This window comes from Saxophila tyrrhenica (genome assembly GCF_035928015.1).
Source record: "Saxophila tyrrhenica strain CCFEE 5935 chromosome Unknown scaffold_8, whole genome shotgun sequence".
Classification (NCBI taxonomy): Eukaryota; Fungi; Ascomycota; class Dothideomycetes; order Mycosphaerellales; family Extremaceae; genus Saxophila; species Saxophila tyrrhenica.
Window position 1 is genome coordinate 585,705 of NW_027041740.1, and position 19,213 is coordinate 604,917.

The window sequence follows — 19,213 nt, forward strand, 5'->3', positions numbered from 1 at the left end:
GCGGCTAGCGGCCCGTGGAGCTTAATTTGTGACAGTTGGACTCGAGGCATTGAGTTCAGCTATGAATATACCTTGTTACGCCTGCGCTCACAAGAACATCGCTCTCTTCCTCGGCGCAATCCGCCTTCAACATCTGTCTTGAATGCGAGTCCGAGATCGAAGGACTACGGCGCGCATTGAGAAGCAATGGTGCAAACTTCAGTGCCAGAGTAAGCTTAAGAAGAGGGACTTTCACGTGCAATGAAAGGCCTAACCATTCTCATAGGCTTTTCGAAGACGACGCGCACTCGGTGGTCGATATCAGAACCGACAGCCTCCAATCACTCCGCGAATTAGGACCACCCGATCTGGTTCATCTCGTCAAGCAGCCGGTGAAGTCGAGTTCGAAGCAACAGGTATGGCAGACAAAACACGCATGGGACTTAGAGACGTGGAGAGCACGAGATATTGGACGAATGCTGATATGCTGAACCCCTGGTCGACAGACAGGCGTTTACCACCATGTCACGGGCGTCGATGCGTCCTCGTCCGCTAGCTTAGCAGCCTACATCAACACCCTCACCTACTCGCCCAGTGAGAAGCTAAATAAGGTCGTATCCGGCCTATACTGGTAGGTCACAGCACCGCATAAGCGAGGAAGCTCTAACTCGGAAGTATAGCTGCTACAATGCCTTCTCCCGTGTGGACATGCGTGTTCAAGTGCAAATACCAGGCACCGTGGAGTCATACTGCGTGGACGAGCGAAACAACAAGCTGGAGGCGACGGAGGAACACTGGCTCGAAACATATCTTTGCAGCGTCTTGAGAGCGTACAGCTATGCGGACAACGGCAGCGGCGACTCTATCAAACGAATAATTGGTGTGAGACGCTTCAATCCAATCATGAGCACGGAGCAGGAACACAAGTTCTTGGAGGCTGCAGAAAGACTGTTCTTCAGTGGTGAGTGAAGTGTCCCGGACAAGGACCATCGTCCGTGTTAATTTGGTATTCAGGCTGGCAGCTTGGCTCGGATCCTGAAATCCAGGTGCCGAATCTGGTGTCAAATCACCTTACATCTGGTCTGCTAAAGTACATCACGACAACTGGCAGGTACGCATCTGGCATCAATCTGTTCGAAAAGTTGCGGACTCGAGATGCGGAGATCTCATCGCTACTGGCGCGGGTCTACGTGGCTGCCGATGAGGAAGTCAAAGCAGTACGACTACTGCACGAGGCTGTGGAGGAGCTTCCAATGGACTACTCGATCCTCGACTGTCAAGCAGATTTCTGCAGTCGAAAGGGCAGAGGCGACCTGGCTCTCGAGATTGCGAAGCGAGGTGTAGTCTCTGCACCGAGCGAATTTGGCACCTGGGCACGGCTGGCTGAAATATACGTGGCAATGGAGCAATGGGATCTCGCGCTGCTCACGCTCAACTCATGCCCCATGTTCACTTACCAAGACAAGGATGCGCCTCGGTTACCAGAGCCTACTCGTGTTTCGTTGCCTCTGGCGCCGGAGACAATATGTGATGAGATTGACGACGCAGGAGCAGCGCCCGATCATGAGGCAGTTCACCCGACGCTTAGAAGGCTATCGGCTGCGAACTACAAGGGCACCTTCTACAAGGCATACATGCTCTTGACCGAGATCACGAAGAAGATTGGGTGGGATCAGCTACTGAAGATTCGAAGTCAGGTCTTCGTAATGGAAGAAGAGTACCGGAACGAGAAGCAAGCGGTTGGTACCAACAGCAGGAACGCAAGCACCGTGGCACTGCGAGGGACTGATACTCCGCAACCCAATGGCGAAGCCAAGGAGGTCGAAGAAGAAGAGGGCGATGAATCCGACCACCCTTCCAGCTCTCAGCCGAACGGTGAACCAACAGCAGCTGCATCCCACCTTGACCCGGACGTTTCCAAGCCTTCGCATTCCATCACCGTACGCAACGCCACCGACACGCCGCAACCACAACAACCTCCACCGCCCGATCCTTCACACCTGCAGTATACTCAATTCCAGCACAAGCGTCTATGCGAACGATGGCTCGACAATCTCTTCATGGTCCTATACGAAGATCTGCGGATATACACTATCTGGCGAACAGAGTCCACGCAGTACCGACAACAACAACTGGTCTATAAGAAGACCGCTGAGGAGTGGGAAATTCTCGGCGATCTGGCTGAAAGACTGCACCATCGCGATGAAGCAGTGGAGGCCTGGCAGTCCTGTCTCAGTATGCGGTTCAGTCCGAAAGCGATGAGGGGGCTTCTGGGCATGTACGAGCGACAGGCAGAGGCGAGAGGGACTGTCGCCGCGTTAATACGGCTTGTGGCGTGGCAGTTCCGGTGGTACTCTGAGGTAGGCCCTTCAGCCGCGTGCCTTTGTAATGACTTAAACGAACAAGGTGCTAACAGTCTACCAGTTCTCACCTGATCTCCTTCAAGCCATCCGAAGGCTGATCGAGGAGGAAGGCGCGGTCAAGGTTCGGAGTATCATACAAGCCACGCCACTGCCGCAGCATATTCTGGATTTGACGCATCAGTACGCCGCCCTTTGCGCAGCGTTCAGGAGTACTGGTAGCGAGGGTTGATGGCTGAAGCTTTAGTTCTTCGTGGCTACTAGCATTGCGAGGCGCGCTATCTGTAGTATTGGACGGCACTTCACGAACTTACAGGCCCCAGCAATGGCGAAAATTTGATTCTAGCATAACGTAGGCGCAACAGAAACGCTCGAAACCTCCCTTGACAGTAAGCAGAGTGATCACGAGGGTACGCGGCAGAGTACGCTACGGGGGTAGGGAGAATGGCTATCAGAATACGGTCGTCAGTGCGACTCGACAGCGCTTCAGCGCATAACACCCAACTGACTTGATCAATTTGAGGATAGAAAGATGCCGGCTTATACTAACGACGCGTAATTAGCGTGTATCATTGTCTTCTCCATCAATATCATAGTCTTATAAGAACAACAGCAAGTTACAGGCGGATCGCTGTATATAACATATTAAGCCCGCTACAAAACAATAGGTAGGTTGTTATTGGATATAAGAAGCGGCGTTGGAGGGGATAGCTTAAGAATAGCCGCCACGCCTATGCGCCCCTGTCCATCACAACACCTCGAACGCAAGAGCGCCGCCCCTGGCGCCTATGGGTTTCAACATCGTTCTCCGTAAAGATGTCGTTTCTCCGACTTGGTCGAAATGGCACACTCGTCGAGAGGAAGGCCGCCGTACTTCGACATAATACGACGGGCGCCGTACGACCCTCGCCACGACAGTTTGCAACCAAAGCATCGCCGATGGCTTCCCACGAGCCTTTCGAAGAGGAGACTCTACCAGGCTACGAAGCCGAAGAATTCTATCCTGTGCACATCGGTGAGAAGCTCAACGCACGTTATGAGGTATTGGGCAAGCTAGGCTACGGTGCCAGTGCTACTGCTTGGTTATGTCGAGACCTGAAGTGGGGACTCAACCTACCATCCAAGAAATCAACGCACAGCTCACAATGGTAATAGGGCAAAAGAACGTGTGGCTATCAAAATTTACGACAAGATGTCAAGCCAACATGCCAATCGGGAACAGGAGGCGTACGATCTTCTTACGAAAGTCACAAGGGATGGACCACTCCACCACCATGTTCGACAGCTCCTGGACTCATTCAGAGTCACCCGTTCTGATGCAGCAGACCCGCACCTTTGTCTAGTCCATCAACCGCTTCACACTTCGCTCTATTCCTTCCAACGATTTGGCGGTGTCGCCAGACCACTCCCGGAATCTCTTGCCAAGTCCATCATTCGGTATATACTCGAGGCGCTTGACTTCCTGCATACTGACGCCGGGATAACGCATTGCGGTAGGTGCTGTCCGTGCTTAGAAACTTAAGATGCGCCTAACGTATTGCTCGCACGTCAGATATCAAGCTTTCCAACCTCATGCTTCAGATCGAAGATATGAGCGTCCTCGACGACTTCGAACGAGCTGAACAGGAAGCACCGTGCGCTCGAAAAGTCGTGGGTGATACGAGGACTATCTACGCTACCCGCCGGTTCCAAAACGCCAAAGGTCATGCGTATGGTCCGCCGATCCTCTGTGATCTAGGAGAGGCCAGGATCGGCTCGTCGCACCAGTACGAGGAGATACAGCCAGAAGTATACAAGGCGCCGGAAATCCTTATGCAGCTCGATCGGTGGGATCACAGCGTGGACATCTGGAATCTCGCATGTGTCGTAAGCGCTACAACCCTCTGGTCTCTTCTCCACTGACCGTAAAACTGTGTAGGTGTGGGACATGATAGAAGTGGACCACCTTTTTGATGGATACGATGACGAAGGATACCACAACAATGGCGTTCACATGCGAGAGATGGTGAATCTGCTCGGCCGCCCTCCACGGGATTTTCTGAGTCGAAGTCCACACACCTGGAGGCTCTTCGATCAAGAGGGTAAGCTGTCCATCACACATGCGCTGTCAACTCCACTATACGCTCCATAGAACTAACTAAAAGACAGGGAACTGGAAAGGCAGGACGCCCCTTGCGCCTGTGTCTCTGGAAGCTCGAATTCAGTCTCTGAGCGGCGACAGTAAAACTGGGTTTGCCGACTTCCTGAGTTCCATGCTGTGTTGGCTGCCGGACGATAGGAAGACTGCTGGGGCTCTTCTGCGCCATCCTTGGCTTGAAGAAGCATGAAAAGCTACGAGCTGAGAGGATCTCGCCCACTTGGTCGCAACATGCGAGTGACTCTGCGCGGGTAACAGAACAAGCGGTTAGGACGAAGACGCGCCCTGAGCAGCGTCTAGGCACAGGTCTTGTTATCTGCAAACATGCAGCCACGCGGAGCTTTGAAACAGGTCTGAGAGCGTTCGGTCTGGGAGGCCTCGTGGAAAGCAGCAGGAAGCGTGCCAGAAACCACGCAGCTATTCCGACAACCTGAGGAGCAGCGCTTGCCGCCTCTGCATCACCTAGGCCCACAAGTGGCTGCGGGCTCCTTCGTCAGCCTTCGCATGTGTATTCGTGCAACAAGAGCCAGACGACGTGAAAAACCGGACAGAACAGAGGCGTGGGCGACAGCTCGACTGCGAAAGTTGGCGCGTGCGACCATTCAACCTTCGCGAGGAGCTCTGTAGACGCTGGGAAGTATGAACAAGCGCCCTGTGAGGCACAGCTCAAGATGGACCTACACGACCTTTGCCTATATATTCGCCTCAGACTCTGCGAGCTTCGAACTCATCGCACACCAAGAAGCAACGATTACTGTACCTCAGTACCTGCGAACCCTACAGACGCCTTCAGCCTCCATATCCAGACCATGTTCCAGACTGCGCAGAAGAGACTCATCAATTTTGTTGGAAAGACCAAACCGACAGATATCAAGGACTCCACGTTCAGAGCAGGTGTTGAAAGAATTTGCGACACCTTTGAGAAAAGCGTACTTTGCCTCGTGCTCCGCCGTATGTTTTCGTACTGACTTTACCAGAACCAAGACATTGGTGTAGTGAATGCAGAGATACGGTCACTCCTCAGGATGGTACAGAAACCAAAGATTTTCGTGTGCTCATGACAGCGAAGAGGCAACACCCCACACAAGTCCAGAGACGATCCCACCGATCCCAACGATGTCATCTCGGTGCGGTTCACTAATAAGGATGGGAAGAGGGTGGCGTCGGCCCATGTCTACAAGAACGGGGATGGCAAGGCACTTAGGTGGTAAGGCACCTAGGTGGTCTTGAAGAATGACGCCACGCTAGTTGACCAGGAGCGGAGATTGTAGTGATAGCATTGGTAGGAGTTACTGGTCTCTGGTCTTGCAATCAATGTGTCATTTTCCAGGCAGCACTTTGCAGCATTGTCCCATATCCTGTTGATACGTCCCACAGATATGAATTGGAAAACTTGCGGCGTACAAAACGAGCTTGCAACGCATGAGGTCAGAATGAGGACTTGGGCCTGAGCGCAGTGTTCCGAGTTCTTCAAGCGTGGGCACCGTGAAATTGTTGTATCAATGCGGCCCAGGGGAGTAGCGAACACATGCCGGTTGAACATCGACGCAAGCGTAATTACCGACGTTGAACCACAGCCAAACTGATCCTTGCCCATGTTGACCGTCAAGATCGAAGTGTTCCTCTACAGATGTTTGATGAAGTAAGGAAGAGCGTCTTAAATCCATGGAAGTATTGACCTAACAGCCACAAACGAATGCAAGCCGCGAACGCTGGGCCTCGAGCGCGCCATACCTCACCTCGCACAAGCAAAACACGCGCAAGGGTATCCAAAATCAAACATCCTCCAGCCCCATCCCACTTCCCGTCCACTTCCTCGTCTTCAACGTCCTGATCTTCTTACTCGGACTCCTCATCCCCTCATTCTCCCGCTCCATCGTCGCCAGCCGCTCTCTCAACTTCACATTCTCATCCTCCAACTCCTCCATCCTCCCATCCTCGAGACCTACATGCTCAATATTCTCCTTATCCGCCTCCTCATCCTCCCAGATTGTAATTCCTCTCGTCAAGATCTCTACCTTGCGATCTAGATGCTCTTCTTGCGCATCCATCTCCGCGTCCCTCGCAGCTCGCCACCGCTTCTGCTCCAGCGCCATTTTCTCTTCCATCTCTGCCCACACTTCTTCTCGGACTTCTGCTTCGACTTCTTCGATCCTGCTTTCCGCGACTTTCCAGCTCACCTCTGTGGCGAGACGGCGGTGGGTTTCTTCTTCGAGCTTGAACTGCGTGACTTCTAGTTCCTCTCGTAAGCGTGCGACTTCCTGCAGAGCGTGCTCCAGCTCCTCATTGAGTGCTGAAGGTGTGGTACGGCCGCTGCCGGAGAAGTAGGAGCGTGTGGTCGGACCAGCCTGGATCGTGCTAGTGACGGATGGAATGCGTGGAACGGTTACTTCCCGTGCCAGGGCAGAGTACCGCAGTATCTGGCTCGTGGCGTTGAAGTCGCCTAATGGGTCGGCCGTAACAACCATAATGGCTTTCTGCGGTGCCTTGCTCGCTGCTTGGCCTGGTGGGTGGTGCGCGAAGCTGTTGCTGAATAGTAATTCCGTGAGCTTGCACTGCCGGTAGGGCACCAGATTTGGCGTCGTGGCCGTGGCGTTATCAGATTGCATTTGCATGCACTGGCCCAAGTACATCAGACTTTCGTTGATCTTGCCAGCTTCTGCAAGCGTAGCGCCGGCTGTCTTCGCTGTCCTTGCGCGTTCTGAACCAGCCAGGTCGACGATGGTGAGCGTGCTGCTGCTCCACGGGCCTGGAATGGAGCCGCGGTGGCGCTTCTTGACTTCGATGCAGAAGAAGCCGTGGGATCGTGAACTTGCAGCATTGCTGCCGGTACCAGCTACTCTTCGTTCCTGAAGGCCAGTCTCGAGTACGAGCAGGGCTTCTTCGAGGTCGGAGCAGACCACCTTCTTGAGTCCAGCCACAACCTTGCGGTCTGGCGACTGCTCAGTGCTCTTGAACAGCAACGCTCGACGAGGCTTCTGCTGTTGGGTCCTGCCGGGCACGGATGTCGGAGAAGAGAGCAGATCAAAGATGCGATCGTTGTGGACTTCATACATGCTGACGACCAGCGCGTATTCTGCCGTGTCATCGACGTCCACCAGGAGGTCGTCGATCGGCGGGTACGTCGGGAGATTCGACATTCGCGGAGCATTTCGTCGTGGCGCGGAGAGGAAGGATGTTTCCTGTTGAGACGTAAGCAAGACGTGTGACTCTCTTGTTAGGGTATTTGGCTGAGTGTGACGGGGATGAACGATGCGAGACAAGCGAGACTGATAATTTGCAAGCGAGGGGTAGAGACGATCAAACACAGCGCCTGAAGGTCCTCAATCCCCTTGTCTCTATTGGGGTGAGGTGGAAGGAGTAGGAAAGGCGCCAGGCATAGTAGGCAATGGCGATGCGCGTACCAGAGCAGGTGTAGCTCCTCTTGCTGGAGTAGCGCCACGTGGTGCAGGCGTTGCTCCTCTCGACGGAGCACAGTTGTCCGCGTAGAGAGAGTCCAGGAAGGTTGCGGCAGAGAACAGTTGAGACTCTGCAACGTCCGCTGCACACAGTGATTGAAAGGCTGTGAGGCTTGTATCGATGTCGACGAGACGGGGTCCGGTGTGTTGAAACAATAGATCGAGCGTCAGTTGCAGGAGACCTCGCTGTGAGCGAGAACCCAGGACCGTATGGCTCTGTTATGATGATGTCAACATTGCTTCACGTGTTCAACAATGCCTGTTGTATGTACCTTTCCGCTGCCGGTGACACCTAATGTCGCAAGCAGTCCGTCTCTACCTTCTCGTCCCTTGGCTCCCAGCACACCTTCAAGCAGATTCACGGCACCGGTCCGTTCGAACAACTCTCGTTGACCGGCATGCTCTTCGAACACTCTGGTGAAAGCGAACTTCTCGATTGCTCGTTTGCGCTTGTCGTCTGCCGGTGGACGAATGGTGATGTGTGTCGGCGCATAACCCTGTCCGAGCTGTTCGACGTCGAGGAAGCGTTCGCGGTCAAGGGCGTTCGATGGGCGCAAGCGGAGGAAGACGTCGAATAACGCCGAGCTGGATTGTTTGGCCTCCATTCTGTGTTTTCGAATGTACGTTGGATGTTGCGATGGTTCGAAGCTCACATGTGCAATTCATGAAAATGGAAATGTGGTGTTGATCCGAGAGACAGACATCCCTGCCTCATAGCAACGGCTAGCGAGATAAGCAGTGCTTTAGCGGCGCATCGGCGCGATCGCCCGCTACCGGGAAACCTTTCTTGATCGCCACGTCGTGTTCCAGAAGTTCGTCTGGAAGGGCAACGAAAGGAGATCGATATATCCATCACCGCAACCAATGTTGGAGTGCCGCGCGTGCGTTTGGCGCTGCATACGAGCCATTGCAGGAGACAGTCGCCAAGCACAAGCATTGTATCGACGCCCTCTGCTCCTCACGCCACAGATCGAGCAAAACCCCTTCCGCCGACATGCATCGACAGCCGTCGCCACCACACCTCCGGCGGAAGACCTGCTTGTGCCAGGGAGACAGCCGGTTGTGGACAAACCTGAATCGCAGACCGATGGCGACAAGCAACAGAAGACAGTTCCGGTCGCGAACGAGAGACACCTGAAGACGGAATTGAGATACCTGCAGGACAAAGTCAAGCTGGCCGAGCATGTTCATTACACTTTACGGTGCGACAAGCCTGAGAAGGCACTTGATCTGTGTCGGTTGGCCAGCAAGCAGCAGGAGGTCATCGTCAGCTGGAACCATTGCGTCGACTGGTACATCCAGCGTGGAAAGGTGGACGAGGCGATCAAGATCTACAACGAGATGAAGAAGCGAGCACAGTTCCCAGACGGCCATACGTATAGTCTGCTGTTGAGAGGGTTGGCAAAGCCGCCATATTCCGGAGAGCCCGTCAAGGATAGCCATGTCGCAAAGGCGCTCAGCATATACTACAGCATGAGCAGTCCGACGTCGAGAGCGGAGCCGAACATTATACATACCAATGGAGTGCTCAAAGTTTGCAGTGCTGCTCTCGACATGGATGCATTATGGGGTGTCGTCTCGAAGCTTCCGGAGCACGGAGCACGCTCTCCGGATCACATCACATACGCTATACTTCTGGATGGCATCCGACACGGTGCGTTTGGGAAGGATCCAACGAATGTTCCAGCGGAAAGCCTAGCCGCAAATCGTACCAAAGCTGTGCAAGAAGGTCGTGCGATTTGGCGCGACGTGATCAAGAAATGGCGAGGTGCTGAGATACACATCGATGAAAGATTGGTGTGCGCTATGGCGCAATTGCTGTTCATCAGCAGCCGTATCCAGGATTGGGATGATGTCTTGAATTTGGTCCAGCAAACCATGAAGATACCGCGGCAACTCGCACCGCTTGATTCACCCCAGCGTCACATCGAGCATGTGCCGCAAGAGAACGACCTACGGCAGGCGGAGCCTGAGCAGGAAGAAGATAGCGATGGCTACACAGACACGCCAACCACCAAAGCCTTTCTGCCCGTTCAATCAACTTCGCTCAGCTTTGTGCAGCCCGGGAATGCTATCCTCAACATACTCGTTAACGGCTGCACGTTACTTCGCTCGCCGAAGGCTGCGAGCGCCTACTGGGGCCTACTGACAGAGCCATCTGGTCCGTACGCCATCAAGCCAGATCTCAGCAACTTCCACACATATCTGCGGCTACTGGGCAAGAACCGCTCGTCAGCTAGAGCAGTAGCACTTCTCCAGCAGATATCATCATTCAATATCCAGCCTACCGCCATCACCTTCCGGCTTGTCATGGGTATCTGCGACCGGGACAAGAACAACCCCAATATGCTAGAAAACGCCCGCACCATCATCGACCTCATGGAGAGCACTCTTGCCGACCTCGACGTGCGCACACTCATCAAGTATCTCAACCTTGTGCTTCTGAGCGACGACGGACCCAAGATCATCTTCGCTGTAAACCGCCTGGACAGCATAATTCACAACTTGCGCAGCCGTGTGACCTATGGAGCCCACAAAACCGGCACCGCCACGGAACAGCACATGCTTGACAAGGAAGAAACCCTATTCTTCTTCCGTACCCTGGTCGGTGTGATCGACACCCTCAATCGCCGTGAACTCGTCCCGCGTGAAGCCCATTCGCATTGGCAAGGTCGACGCGCACAGCTCGACGCTTTCATCCAGCGCTCCAATACGAAACTCGAACAGCAGAGAGCGAAGCTGGAAGTGACGACGGGGAAGAAAGCGCCTCGAATGCGCGAGCTGGATCCAAAGAAGGGTATGAGCATGAAGGCGGAAGAGTATGCGTTGCGGAAGTTCCGGTGGGGTGAGAGGCAGAAGAGGGAGGAGAAGGAGGAGATGGTGAAGGCGCGAGGTGTGTTGGATTGGAATGTAAGGAAGGCGAGGCCGGATGTGCCGACGAAAGGAGCTGTATTGAAGAAGTGGCGAGCGAACAAGGAGTGGGCGGGGAGGCAAGAGCCGGAGAGGAGTTTCGCTGACAGTCCCATGGAGCTGGGCGAGAGGTGAAGGACGATGGATTGCTTGAGATCTTGGGACACCCGTGAATGAGCCCCGTCCGCTGCTCCGAACAATGCCTCTGATCATGTGCTTCAATCGCTAGACCTCAGTTCACAGGCAACGACTCTACCCATACCCTACTACCTGCCACCAGGGCGATCCTGCACCTTTGTCAGGGTTCTGCGTACGCCTACTCTACTTTGTCGCTGACTGCGAAGCTGTGCCCACGTCAACTGCAGTGGCCAATTGGGACGTCCTTATTCCTGCATCTCACTGGCATGCGTGCAAGCCTCGCTTTGGATCTTCACTTTGCCCGTCCAGGTGCATGGCATGCAAGGTATTTCGATTTCTCGGATTTCCTTCGCCACACAACCGAGTCGCGAGTTGTTCTCGGCTGCCTTCTTCACAATATCGCAATCTTGCCACCTAGTAAAGGTCGATCTAAAGGCCGATTTAGGACAGCTTGCACAGGTCATCTTGACCTGGAAGGTCTCCAGAACCGTTTGCGTGTCCTTGAGCGCGGTAGTTCTCCGCTGCGCGCTCGTAAGGATGTTAGGAGTTCAAAACCTCGCTGAGACTGAACAGATACTCTGCCTTGCTGCAGCAGTTTTGGCCGTGCCGACAGGTCCATGACAAATGAGCTCGGAGTGCCTCTTCCACGCGCCTGGTTATGTACGCATTCCAGTGAAGCCTCATATGCTCCAAGTTTACTGCCAACGTCAGCCCCTGGTCCTTGTTGAATCTGACGTTTTGCTACTCACCGCATAGATCATCCAGTTCTTGTGGGTACTGAAATTCATCTAAAGGCTGGAGGTCTCTTGCCTCGGTGCTCTCAAACACGAACGCTCTGCTGACAAGGCGCCACATCGGCTCGTGGTCGAAGTAGAAGCACGCTGCGATCAACGAATGAAGCTTGGTGTGATCTACCACCTTCTCGAGTTGTTTGATCCACTGTTCTGCTGCACGCCTCATGGCGCGGGTGCAACCATACTTGTCCGGGGGCACAGCTACGTTGAGCAGCTGTTCAGTAGTCAAGGACCGCGGTTCGATATCGTTCCGTCCCCAGAGATGGAGGACTTTGCACATGATCGCCATGGCTTCTGGATCGTCCTCGGGGAGCGCGATCTCTACGCTGCCAGCGCCAGCCAGCTCAGCGCCTTCTTTGAACTGTGGCGATAGGAGGGCTTTGAAGACTTTCGAGCTCACGGTGAGGACGCTTGACCGCACCTGGAGCTTTGTCCTGTCGCTCTGGTCAGTGATCTCCAATGAGAAGACGACAACGAGGTAAACGAACTCTTCATCTTCGCCGCCGCAAACCAGCATTACGTCTCCATCGGTGATGAGCTGGACGATCTTTGGGTTATCCATGTTGCTAGCCCTCTAACCGTGATCAGGTTTTGTCGTGGTTGAGGACAACAAGGCAGCTGTAGATCTGTAAAACATCACAAGGAGCTGCAAAGGCTCACAATGGGGTTTCGAATGAAAAAGAAATGGAAAAAAGTACGTGGCCAGAGGTCACAAATGGAAATTCACAATCTATCTTCACGTGAAATCAGCAGCTGCTTCTTGGCCATTCTTAAGTGCATTACCACCACTCATGAGGCTCCATGCTTGAGTTTTCTTCTTTCTTACCCAGCGTCAGACCCCTAGAGGCTCGCAATGTCGCCGCGACCAGTCTCACCTCTCGAAGACGACCGCTCAGCAAAACGTTCCAAGATCAAGACATCACCACCACCACCACTACCCACGGTCATGATCCCGGAAAAGGTTGCAGAGATCGTACCCGATGGAGACACTATCCTTGTGCTCAGTGTCAGATCTGACGCTGCAGCGACGTCGTACGTCAACACAAGATGAAGCTGTTCAGCTGTGACTAAAGGGCTAACAGGATCGGACTTCGCGTGTCGTCACATGCTTTGAGTCTCGCCTCTTCCGTCTTCAAGGGAGAATTCGCAAAGCTTGAAGCATCCCGGAGCCAATCGCAGGAGGAAACAGACATCCCAGATCTTGTACTCACGCTACCATGCGACGACATGCCCGCCATGCTCCTGCTCTGCAACATCCTTCAACTCCAAAACGACAAGCTTCCAGCGCGCATCCTCCCGTCGTTACTGCTACGCCTGGGTGCACTGGCTGGGAAGTACGAATGCGTGATGGCAGCCGGACGTGCAACCAGTCAGTGGTTCGACAGCCTGTACTCCGCCGAAGAGCCTGGGAACATCTGGGACATTGTCGAAGCGGCGTACCTGTGGGATGAAGCCATCTTCTTCGCACGCTTCACGTCGATTTGGGTGCGTCGTCAGTCTCTGACGTCAAAATCTATGGCGCCAGCGACCACACTTGAGACACAGAAGCTTGCTTGGGTGTTGGCTGAGCGATTGAGTGTGGTATGTTACATCCCGAGCAGACATGCAGTACGACAGCCCACTGATTTCTTCACACAGGTGCAGGTGCTCATCCGCAAAGAAATAGACAAGCTCGTCGAGACTTGCGCTCTCACTTTCTCGGAGGATGCAACACACTACATCGACTACGCCCCAGGACTCTCACCAACTGCATCCGAAACCAAAAGCGGTCGGCCGCCCACACCATGTATCGTCGACAGCGAAGGTGCCAAAGAGTATCTTGGTGCTTTGAGGAACGCTCGGATATGGCCATCGACGTGCTGGACCAAATCAAAGGAGGGACAAGCCATCGACACCAAGGTAGGGGAGTTGATGGAGAAGATCAAGCTGTTCAAGGAGCCACCGTACGATGATACTAATCGCTGTGACGGCTGCGCATACGTCAAGATACAATTCACAGAGGAGCCTGAGCATGTCCAGCAAGCGTATGGCAAGCGATTGTGGGGCCTGTGCCTGGACTGCTACAAGGCTGGAGGAATCAACCCTGGCGAGTGCAGGTACCAGCATTCGAAGTGATGGTGTGGCTATCAGCGTAGAGGGCCAACGAAGCTTGACGGTGGAGTGGTAAGACTGTAGAGATGTAGATCAAACGCTCTGTGGTAGTTGTCTGAAGATTCGTTCCACAACTACCTATTTGGGCTTCCACCCGGCAGGCGTTCTCTCGCTGCCATCGTAACTCCTTCTCAGTCGCCAGAAGCCTACCTCCAAACCCTCCATCCCTTCTAAACCTTTGTGTAGTTCCTTGAGTTGGGAGATATCGTTGGCCTCCACGAGCCTAATATCACTCGGTACCTTCTCCCAACTCCGATTGAACTCGCTCAGCAGACTTCCTTCGCGGACGCTGAAGGCTCTTGATTTGCCGGTCGATGACTTTTCCAACACATTTGCAGCTGCCGTTATCGATGGAGCGCATACACTAAGAAGGAAGGGAGCGGGATCTGAGCCAGCCTTGGAGCTTCCGGAGACGTCGACCTCTTGAGCAAAGCGAGTCACAAAAGCCGTCTGTTCGAACAGCTTCTCCAGCAGCTCCTCGTTTGGCTTCGACTGCCCGTCCAGACCACGGAACGCCTTGCTCTCTCTGAAAGCCAGGTCTGGCATATTGTAGATGGTCAAGAAGTCAGACTCGCAGTGTCGGTTCTCGAGGCTCGCAGCTGTTGGGTCTCGGTGGCGAGAGTGGAAGATCAGACTTTCATATCGCTGTGTCCCGGAGATGCCTCCAGTAGATTGTACCTCTTGAACATGAGTATTCTCATACCAATCGACAAAGTCCAAAGGTTTGAGAGCGTCTGGATGCAGTACAGTTGACGCCACGAATAGGATTCCTGGTTTGCCGGCCTCTGAATCGTTGGTTGTGCTTGACATCTTGTGAAGGTCGATGGGGATTGATTAATGAAGTGGAAATGGTACGGTGTTGAAAGTAGAATACATAGATGGACATAGGAGCTGTAATATCAATCCGGACGTCGTTTTCCGAAGGCGAGCTTACGGCACAGAGGTTTCCTAGACTCACCATGATCTTCTCACATAGAACATCGTTGGCTCAACACTAACGATTCCAATACCTGACAGTCTGCCTGCGATGGGTAGGACTGAACGCTATGGGATGGGCTGGCTACTATCCTGCTGACTTGAGTCACGGCCGTGAGTGGAGCGCAAGGAGAACCTCCCCATACAAATGCATGTGCGTATATTGGTTCCGCTCAAACTGTTTCTGCTTGCTGCATGCCGGACTTGTAGACTGCGGCCCATGCTTGCTGGCACAAGATACGTTGGGTTGGTTACTTGCCTCTTTGCTCAAGTAGCCACCAAAGGTCGGAGATCAGGATGGCCTCGCAGTGTCGCTGTTGCATTCACAGCACAGCGACAATGCTAGTCTGGCTGTCGACTACATCTTGTATTCGTCGTACTCATGCAGACGAAATGTCACATGCGAGCACGTTTGCTCATCTCACCTTGAGGTGGTCAGCTCTTGGCGCCCTCTGAATCCGGCCTAGCTTCGTTTTAGCTCCTTCCAAAAATTCTTTCACGTCGCTGCCACACTGCTCCCTTTCTTCTCTGCTGCCTCATCACACCTACCACCTTCACAACCTTACAAACTCACAACCTCACACTCAACATCAGTCGCTCCCTTCAAACCATCACGCAGCGACTCTCACTCGACCACCACTGAAGCAAACAGTCACTACAAGAAGAGACGTAATCATGTCTTACGGCGGAGGCTACGGCGGCGGCGGTTATGGTGGTGGCGGATACGGAGGCTCAAGAGGCGGCGGAGGAGGCTACGGCGGCGGCCACTCGAACGGGTACGACTACTACGGGAGGCAAGATTATGGCTCGCGCGACTCCTATTCCTATGGGTAAGCCCAAAGGTGTAGCCGTCAAGGCCGCCTACGTCAAGTCCAAACATTTTATTACCACCTTCACTCCTTCTAGTTTTCTGATCAAATATGCTGACACACTTTACGCAGATACAGCAACGGCAACAGCTACGGCGGCAACACGAACGGCTACTCCGGCGGCGGCGGATATGGTGGAGGTGGCAGTTTCGGCGGAGGCGACAAGATGTCCAATCTCGGCGCTGGGCTGAAGGCACAGAACTACGACCTCAACTCGCTGCCAAAATTCGAGAAGTCGTTCTACAAGGAGCACGCAGATGTCGCAGCTCGCCCAAAGCATGAGGTCGACGCGTTCCGCCAGAAGCACCAAATTGCCGTCACCGGCGAGGATGTGCCCAAGCCCGTGCAGTCTTTCGACGAAGCTGGGTTCCCTGCGTACGTCATGTCTGAAGTGAAGGCGCAAGGCTTCTCCAACCCCACCGCAATCCAATCTCAGGGCTGGCCAATGGCTCTTTCTGGTCGCGACGTCGTCGGTATTGCCGAGACCGGTTCTGGAAAGACCCTCACCTACTGCTTGCCTGCGATCGTCCACATCAACGCCCAGCCACTTCTCGCTCCCGGTGACGGACCCATCGTCCTCATCCTCGCTCCTACTCGTGAGCTGGCCGTCCAGATCCAGGAGGAGGTCAGCAAGTTTGGCAAATCGTCGCGGATCCGCAACACCTGTGTTTACGGTGGTGTGCCGAAGGGTGGCCAGATCAGAGATCTCGCTAGGGGCGTTGAGGTCTGCATCGCTACCCCGGGTCGCCTCATCGACATGCTGGAGTCTGGAAAGACTAACCTTCGTCGCGTCACCTACCTGGTTCTTGACGAGGCTGACCGCATGCTAGACATGGGTTTCGAGCCGCAGATTCGCAAGATCATCGGACAGATCCGCCCAGACCGTCAGACGTGCATGTGGTCTGCAACCTGGCCAAAGGAAGTCCGTCAGCTTGCGTCAGACTACCAGCACAAATTCATCCAGGTCAACATCGGCTCCAGCGAACTGGCTGCCAACCATCGCATCACCCAGATCGTGGAGATTGTGTCCGACTTTGAGAAGCGTGACCGCATGCTCAAGCACATGGAGCAGATCATGGAGGACAAGAGCCACAAGGTCCTGGTCTTCACCGGCACCAAGCGTGTTGCGGACGACATCACTCGCTTCCTGCGCCAGGACGGATGGCCAGCACTCTCGATTCACGGCGACAAGGCGCAGAACGAGCGCGACTGGGTGCTCAACGAGTTCAAGACGGGCAAGAGCCCAATCATGGTCGCTACCGATGTGGCCTCGCGTGGTATTGGTATGATTACACGACCCTCCCTCCCCATCCCTCCCCAGCACTGCCCAAAGCTTCCTAACCTGCCGCATCACACTGTGGGATCTGTTCTTTCTAGGTCGCGCTCAATGCGCTCGGCGTGCACATGACCATGTGTGTCCAGGGCTGTTCGTGCACCTTTGTTCTCCAAAGGATCCTTGAAGACGTCTGTTACGGCCCAGCTGAGAAGCTTCGCCGTTGCATCTTCGTTTCTCTGCTTTCGTACTTTGACCGGTAAAGAAGCGAGACACGAGTCTTTTTGAAATGTTGCGTTGGTGTCACCGCTGCGCGCGTTCCAAGGATCCCACCTGAGGATGATCACGGCCTGTGACCGATTGGACGTAGATGTGTGCGTTTGAGCGCAGTAGCACCTGCTTTCGAGCATGGTTGCGCATGAGTGTCGCAGATGAGCGCACCAGACAGATCTCGCATCCGGCAAAGGATTGCTATTGCTCCTCAACTCACATGGCACTCACAGCATGACTTTACTAACTTTGCGCGTTTGAAGACGTCAAGGACATTACCCACGTGCTCAACTACGACTACCCGAACAACTCAGAGGACTACGTCCATCGCATCGGCCGTACTGGTCGTGCTGGTCGCCAGGGCACCGCCATCACCCTCTTCACTACTGACAGTGAGTACATTCCACCCCCTTATCACCGCAACACCGCTGACGTTCTTCCACAGACTCAAAGCAAGCTCGTGACCTCGTCAGTGTTCTCAAGGAAGCCAATCAGCAGATCGATCCTCGTCTCCAGGAGATGACTCGCTACGGCGGAGGCGGAGGAGGTGGCCGTGGGTATGGTGGTCGTGGACGTGGAGGAGGTGGTCGCGGCGGCGGAGGCTGGACCGGCAGCAACACGGCACCCCTCGGAGGAGGTCGTAGCCGCTGGTAAGACGTTGCGACTGTCCCATTCGATTCGATCAGGTCGCTGGCCATCCAGCATCAAGATACCATGCATTTCAGAAGAAGCCGGCGTTAATTAGAAGGGAAGGCGTCGGAGGGTGGGCTCACTGTCACGAGTACGGGAGGATTGAAGCATGATTTTCAGGGAAAAGAGCATTGCAGTTGCTTGCATTGAGCCGCTACCACCGATGCGAATCGAGAGCGGGATAGACTGCATCACTTGATACTGAATGAACGAAGCTGTTCTACGTCGTCAAAGGCTTTCATCCTTGTTCCCCATTCTGCGAACAGCTGTCTGCGCGCATCCTTCCCTACTTCATATGCTCCCATCGCTTCTCATCGGCGGAGGTGCTGCGTAAACGGCAACGCCGAGAGTCTCGCCGACGACCCACTGATCAGCAGATTGCGCGCGACAATGACAATCTTGCTCGTTTGCGGTATCCCACGTCGGTTCGCAGGATGCAGTCCCAACCTCGCCGGGAGGAGTTTCAGTCACTGTTGCCGTCACGTAATGGAGTAGACGTGGCATCAGACCCCATGTAGCCGGATGGATGACCATGAGGAGACCAGGAGGTTCCGCTTCCACGCAATAGATAGCCTATCTTGCCTTGCCTATCTTGACGGCATGTCTGAAAGGAGTCCGTAGCATCCTGGAGTTACATTGAATACATCTCACCCATGCGCGTGTCTGGTGCTCGTGCTCAATAGTGGCGTTTGAGTGCGTTCCATGTGAAAGCGAGATCGGCAGTTTCCGAAGGCGCAAAGACACCTCGTCCAAATATCCGAGGTTGGTTCAGCTATCGTGGCCTTGCCCGTCAATCAGACGCAGGTTATTCTTTGCTTCTCGATTGGGAGATAACCTTCGCCGTATGTACCCGCGAGAACCGCACACTTCCGCAAGAAATGGAGTGGGAACGGAGTGGGAAAAGGAACATGGTCCTTGTCCAATGTGGATTGCTTGCGCCATGGGAGCTGCAGGCAAGTCAAGACTGGCAGCAGATGGACCGCGGTCTGGCCGCTGCCGAGATCACGAGAGCACATGAGCCGGGCAATCATCTTGCATGTGAAGAATGCTGCTTGACTCGCAATGTATTGGAAGTCATCCTCAATTTGTTCTGGCCATCGGTGATCCACGGAAGAACTGCCCACCTCCCGCGGTTATTTTATCGGACATTTGCACAGTGTAGGTTTGCTGCATGTCGGCAAAACTGGGATCCGTGATGTTGTCTTGTAA

The 19,213-nt window shown here is 54.1% G+C and overlaps 8 protein-coding genes across 8 annotated transcripts; 5 read left to right on the forward strand and 3 right to left on the reverse strand.

The window, feature by feature from the left end:
• Positions 1–687: 687 nt before the first annotated feature.
• On the forward strand, positions 688–2,571 carry BUD7 (bud site selection protein; the record flags this gene model as incomplete). Its single annotated transcript, XM_064802795.1, has 3 exons — positions 688–940; positions 994–2,339; positions 2,404–2,571. 3 exons carry the CDS (start codon positions 688–690, stop codon positions 2,569–2,571), a joined length of 1,767 nt encoding a protein of 588 aa, XP_064658920.1.
• Positions 2,572–3,155: 584 nt separating this feature from the next.
• On the forward strand, positions 3,156–4,666 carry LTR77_005552 (uncharacterized protein; the record flags this gene model as incomplete). The annotated part of the gene is made up of 5 exons (XM_064802796.1): positions 3,156–3,439; positions 3,495–3,832; positions 3,892–4,205; positions 4,258–4,420; positions 4,488–4,666. The coding sequence occupies 5 exons, from the start codon at positions 3,156–3,158 to the stop codon at positions 4,664–4,666; spliced, it is 1,278 nt and encodes a 425-aa protein (XP_064658921.1).
• Positions 4,667–6,251: 1,585 nt separating this feature from the next.
• LTR77_005553 (uncharacterized protein) lies at positions 6,252–8,539 on the reverse strand (the record flags this gene model as incomplete). The annotated part of the gene is made up of 3 exons (XM_064802797.1): positions 6,252–7,658; positions 7,881–8,150; positions 8,207–8,539. 3 exons carry the CDS (start codon positions 8,537–8,539, stop codon positions 6,252–6,254), a joined length of 2,010 nt encoding a protein of 669 aa, XP_064658922.1.
• A 259-nt stretch (positions 8,540–8,798) lies between these two features.
• On the forward strand, positions 8,799–10,979 carry LTR77_005554 (uncharacterized protein; the record flags this gene model as incomplete). Its single annotated transcript, XM_064802798.1, has 1 exon — positions 8,799–10,979. One exon carries the CDS (start codon positions 8,799–8,801, stop codon positions 10,977–10,979), a length of 2,181 nt encoding a protein of 726 aa, XP_064658923.1.
• A 444-nt stretch (positions 10,980–11,423) lies between these two features.
• LTR77_005555 (uncharacterized protein) lies at positions 11,424–12,338 on the reverse strand (the record flags this gene model as incomplete). The annotated part of the gene is made up of 2 exons (XM_064802799.1): positions 11,424–11,503; positions 11,732–12,338. 2 exons carry the CDS (start codon positions 12,336–12,338, stop codon positions 11,424–11,426), a joined length of 687 nt encoding a protein of 228 aa, XP_064658924.1.
• A 291-nt stretch (positions 12,339–12,629) lies between these two features.
• LTR77_005556 (uncharacterized protein) lies at positions 12,630–13,891 on the forward strand (the record flags this gene model as incomplete). Its single annotated transcript, XM_064802800.1, has 3 exons — positions 12,630–12,808; positions 12,859–13,357; positions 13,415–13,891. 3 exons carry the CDS (start codon positions 12,630–12,632, stop codon positions 13,889–13,891), a joined length of 1,155 nt encoding a protein of 384 aa, XP_064658925.1.
• Positions 13,892–14,005: 114 nt separating this feature from the next.
• Positions 14,006–14,737, reverse strand: LTR77_005557 (uncharacterized protein; the record flags this gene model as incomplete). The annotated part of the gene is made up of 1 exon (XM_064802801.1): positions 14,006–14,737. One exon carries the CDS (start codon positions 14,735–14,737, stop codon positions 14,006–14,008), a length of 732 nt encoding a protein of 243 aa, XP_064658926.1.
• Positions 14,738–15,577: 840 nt separating this feature from the next.
• On the forward strand, positions 15,578–17,968 carry DBP2 (ATP-dependent RNA helicase dbp2; the record flags this gene model as incomplete). The annotated part of the gene is made up of 4 exons (XM_064802802.1): positions 15,578–15,732; positions 15,844–17,054; positions 17,578–17,706; positions 17,760–17,968. 4 exons carry the CDS (start codon positions 15,578–15,580, stop codon positions 17,966–17,968), a joined length of 1,704 nt encoding a protein of 567 aa, XP_064658927.1.
• Between the last annotated feature and the right edge of the window lie 1,245 nt (positions 17,969–19,213).